At 20.1% G+C, this 4,927-nt stretch overlaps 2 protein-coding genes across 4 annotated transcripts in view; both read right to left on the bottom strand.

Annotated features, from left to right (window-relative positions):
* LOC102680199 (eukaryotic translation initiation factor 5A) overlaps window positions 1-1,224 on the bottom strand; it is a 4,170-nt gene extending 2,946 nt beyond the window's left edge. The window contains exon 1 of one of the 2 annotated variants that reach the window (XM_006608568.2): window positions 1,105-1,224. The gene's annotated coding sequence lies outside the window, so the exon portion shown is untranslated. Of the gene's footprint in view, window positions 1-846 lie in introns of both variants that reach the window. The other variant, XM_006608567.2, reaches the window with a different exon arrangement.
* A 1,977-nt stretch (window positions 1,225-3,201) lies between these two features.
* Window positions 3,202-4,927, bottom strand: part of LOC102679973 (uroporphyrinogen decarboxylase) — a 1,931-nt gene continuing 205 nt past the window's right edge. For both annotated transcript variants that reach the window (XM_006608566.2, XM_006608565.2), the window contains 6 exons: window positions 4,735-4,927; window positions 4,380-4,538; window positions 4,090-4,251; window positions 3,758-3,895; window positions 3,517-3,690; window positions 3,202-3,399 (listed from right to left, as the gene is read on the bottom strand). The exon at window positions 4,735-4,927 ends at the window's right edge or, in 1 of these variants, runs on beyond it. In XM_006608566.2, coding sequence (XP_006608629.1) covers window positions 3,259-3,399; window positions 3,517-3,690; window positions 3,758-3,895; window positions 4,090-4,251; window positions 4,380-4,538; window positions 4,735-4,927 — 967 coding nt within the window. In that variant the 3' untranslated portion in view covers window positions 3,202-3,258. The remainder of the gene's footprint in view (window positions 3,400-3,516; window positions 3,691-3,757; window positions 3,896-4,089; window positions 4,252-4,379; window positions 4,539-4,734) is intronic.

Genomic DNA, 4,927 nt, shown 5'->3' with positions numbered 1-4,927 from the left:
TTTATTTTCTTGATAATAATTGCTTGAAAAATCAAAATATATTGTTTTTAAATAAGAATTAAAAATTTATTAATATTATTATTATTAAATTTTATAATTATTTAAAGATATCATATTCAAATTTTATAAATGTTAAAAGTCAAAAAATGAATAAAATATAATTTATCTTTATAATTTAGAAAAAATTTAATTTATGACAAAATATTAATAAAAATTGTTAAAATTAATATTTCAAATGTAAATATAAATATATATATCCGAGTTTAAATATCTTTTAAAAACTTTTTTAAAATACCTACTACATATAATATAATATTCCAATATGTTTTACGAAAAATTGAAAAAACTACTATAAAGTAATATAATATAAATTTCTAATGAAAACAGAACTACATATCACAATATGCTTTGAAATATTAATATTTAGAATGTTTTATTTTTACTTATTTAAAATAATCATAATGATATATTTAATATATAATACAATTTTAAATTATAAATAATAAATTTAATAACATATTAAAAAATTATTTGAAATATTATGAAACATGTTTCATTGTTAGAATGTTTTTAAAATTGTAAAAAAATCAAAGATTTTCAAATTATCACAAATAAAAATGAAATAAAATTCGAACATTAAGTAAATAAATAATTAATTTCAAGAAACATTTATAAAATAAATTTAAAACACAAAATATTTCGAAAAGCTTTTGCAAAACTGAAAGAGATATTGAACACGTTGTGCAAGCATAATCTAACCAAAGATTCAACTTGGCTGACAGTTCTCTCAATGTTAAAGCTTCTTTGTGAAAAATTAATTGAACAGTCTCATGAAAGTCGAATTACCTTCGAGTACGAGTTTACTACGGTTTTTTGACCGTTTTCCTTAAGAAGATGGCGCGAAAAGGATTGTATGTAGTTCGTCGTCGAAATTGCCGATTGTCGGAATATATTAAAGAAATCACGGATATAAATTGGTCTTAAATATTGTTGTTCTTTATTCTCGAGACTTTTCAATGCACGTTTTACAAACTTGTTCAAGTGATCACAAGTCGATCAGCTAAATTCACCGTGAAAAAGAGAGAACAGACTGGAGATACTCACATGTGATCAAAATGGACACTCTAACCAGAAGAGCTGGTTGCGCTTGCGCAAACTGCTAATCGAGACGGGGGTCACCCGAATAGATCCACGGATTCCGACTGGGAATATTGTGGGGGTAGAGTTAGATGAGAAATTTCATATATTGTAAATTTAGTTTAATGCGCAAGCGCTATTCTGCATAGTGACTAGAAAACTTGGTTAAATTAGATATTATAATTTGTTTAAAGAAATAAACAGAAAAACAAATCAAATATATAATAAATATATTATAGTTATTGGTTGACGAATTATCGGTATTAAAATATCAAAATACATTATAAAAAATTATTTATCGAATTGAATTCATTTTTTTGTTTTAAGCTAAATTTTAGAAATATTATAAACTTTTTGGATATTAGAATTTTTTTTATGTATTTATCGATTTTGATGCAATTTGAAAATACTTTAATTATTGAAATTTAATAATTTAAAAATTATTTACATTCAAAGTTTCATATTTTTATAATACAAAACTTCATACGGTACGAATATTCATAAGTTATGTGATATTATATTAAATTTTTATCCAATCCGCTTGGAGAATAGAAGCATCAATACGTGATTTAAATTTAAATTATTTTTCAATCAAAGAATTCCATATAATACAATTAATACTTATAATATATGTAGCTATTTATTCAATGAAAACTATATTGTTATAAATATTTGCATAAACAACATATCACAGCCATAATATTATTTTTTTTTCTCATATCTAATCCAGTTTCTTAAATTAGATTTTAATTTCGTTTTTTATATAAAATGATCAATTATGACTTAATCTAAATTAATTATAGATTATAACACAATTTGAATTTTTTATTTAATTTAACAATTATTGATTCTATTGTCCAGATAGTATGAAGAATATAAATATGATAACCAAATTTTTTAACTATAATTTGAATTTTACGCGCCGATGCGCATCCAATCAAATTAATAAAAATCCAATATGTCATATAAAAAATTCTTAAAAATTCACAGTTTTATAGTTACACATCAATTATATTATTATATTATATAAAATTCATAATCTCGTTTAATTATTAAATGTGATTACTGATTGAATAAGTAGAATTTAGAAATATTGTATATTGTTGATAATGATTCGAAAAACTTGTAACTTCCCTTAAATTATAAATTCGCTTGGATCAATTAATGATCAATAATTGATGTTAATTAATAATTATATATAAAATAATTTTTTAACTATTAGATTCTGATAATTAAAATAATCATCTTAAAATTCCGCACGTCAAAATCTATAAAAATATAAAAATTTAAATAATTTTTGTTCTTTTCTAAAATTTAATCTTGATTTATTTTATTTGAAAAGATTTTAAATATTTTTATAATATTTTCTAAATATATATCAATACAATCAATACAAATATTTTAATATATACAATATAATGAATTCAATTTTGTTTTTCATAGATTTTAATTATATTGTTTTATTTATATCTAATTTGTTTTTTTTGATTTGTTTCATTAAATCCAAGCAATATGTAAGAAGTTATTTAAATTTTAAATATGAAATAGAAAAAATAATTTTACATTTATTTAATTTTATAATAGTAATAATATATATATATATATTTTTTCTTTTCATCATATAGTTTTTCATTAATTTAATTTTTGAATTTATTTTATACTATTTTATACCTATTAACACAAAATATTTAAACAAAATAAAAATTTCGCTCAATGATAGATTATTATACAATTAAAATTAAAATTAGAGAATTCTAAGTGAATTTTTGATTATGTAAGACTTGTTGATATTTCTATTCCATATATAAAATATGTAGAATACAATAAAATACAAGTTTCTATATTTATCATAAAATCACAAATTATCAATATTATTAAATATTTTCTATATTCTTCAAAATCGAAAATATTTTAAATATTAGGAATTTTATTATCCAATTTCAATTTTGTCAATAGATTTCTCATAAAATAAAATCTTCTTAAAGATATGTATATTTTATTTTTAATATAATTAATATAATAATAATATAACTATCTAAATATGTTAATTAATATAATAAAATATAAATATATTAATAGTATTTTATTACAAATTTTATAATAAATACACAAGCAAATAAATTATATTGAATGAATTCCTTTGATAAAAGCAGTAACTGATGTGATTGGTGTATCTGGTAAAATTCCATGTCCCAAATTTGCTATATATCGAATTTTACCAAATTTCAATGCCATATCTTGTGCACGACTGATTATTTCTTGCTATAAAAAAAAATTGATTAATTTAATAACGAAAATAAATAAAAACTAAAAATAATTATGTACGAATCATTTTAAATTATTATAATTTTATAAATATAATATTATTATATTATAAACCTCAGAACCATATAGTGCACATGGATCAAAATTTCCTTGCAAAATAATTTCAGAACCAAATTTTTTTCTTGCTTCTATAGGATCAATTGTCCAATCTAAACCTAATACTTCATAAGTTTTAGATTTTGCTAACATTTCCAAGGAATTTATAGTTGCACCTTTAGGGAAAGCAATCTAAAATTTGTTCTATTTTTAGCAATTTAAAATAAAATAAATATATTGTAATATTTATTTTATTTACCATTGGTACTTCAGGAATATTTTCTTCTTTTAGACGCTGTCTGACTTTCTCACTAATTTGTTTTAAATATTTAAGTGAATAATTTTCAAATAATTCATCATTGAGGAAATCACTATGACTTTCAAATACTTGCAATAACTATAAGAAAAAATTAGTTTACAATTTTATTAGGTTTTATTAGGTTACACAACCTATCATTTATGGAAGTATTACTATATTTTATTTTATTTTTATATTAATTTATAATGAATATAATTATATATTTTTTTATTTTTAAAAATAATAATATATAAAATAATATAAAATTTATGTTAATAAAAAAGAATTAATACCTGTGCTCCAGCTTTTACTTGCATTACAAGATAATCTATTATGACATTTGTAATAAGTTGTAAAAGTTTATGAGAGTCATTTGGGTATTTATATAACCATTCTCGTGCCCTTATCATTGTGGAACTACCTCCACCTTGGATCATGTAGCTCATTAACGTCCACTAATAATTCACAAATATGAATACTACTAAAAATTTGTTTTACAACATAAAATATAAAGAATTTACAATGATATATTCTTTTTCTTTAAAAATCATAATATAAATCATATAAAAATTATTTTACTCACTGCTGCACCTGTAAATCCAATTAAGGGTACTTTTCCTTCTAGTTTATATCTTGTTAAAGTTATAGCATCTCTTACATATTTTAAATCCTTTTCTACATTTGGTTGAATTAATCTAACCAAATCCTTTGGATCCTTTAATGGTTTGGGTAAAACTGGTCCCTGTATTTTATAATAAAATTTAAAATTTTAATAAAATATAATTTTAATAAAAAAAATATAATAAATATAATAATTTTAATAATAAAATATAATAAATTTAAAATTTATTATATTTACATTTTTTTTAATAAAGATTTTCTTTTGATATAAAATTATAAAAATCTTTTTTTAAATATATATAAATTAAAAAACAAACCATTCCAGGAATCATTTCAACAGTTAAACCCATTGCTTGTGGAATAACTAAGATATCAGAAAAGATAATACTAGCATCTAAATCAAATCGTTTTATAGGTTGTAAAGTTACTTCACAAGCTAATGTAGGTGTTTGACAAATAGAAAAAAAATCATGTTTTGATCTGATCTCTTGAAATTCTGGAAGATATCTT

This window comes from Apis dorsata, unplaced genomic scaffold (genome assembly GCF_000469605.1).
Source record: "Apis dorsata unplaced genomic scaffold, Apis dorsata 1.3 scaffold_40, whole genome shotgun sequence".
Classification (NCBI taxonomy): Eukaryota; Metazoa; Arthropoda; class Insecta; order Hymenoptera; family Apidae; genus Apis; species Apis dorsata.
The sequence above is the reverse complement of the archived record's forward strand: the minus strand, read 5'-3'. Positions and strand labels throughout refer to the sequence as shown.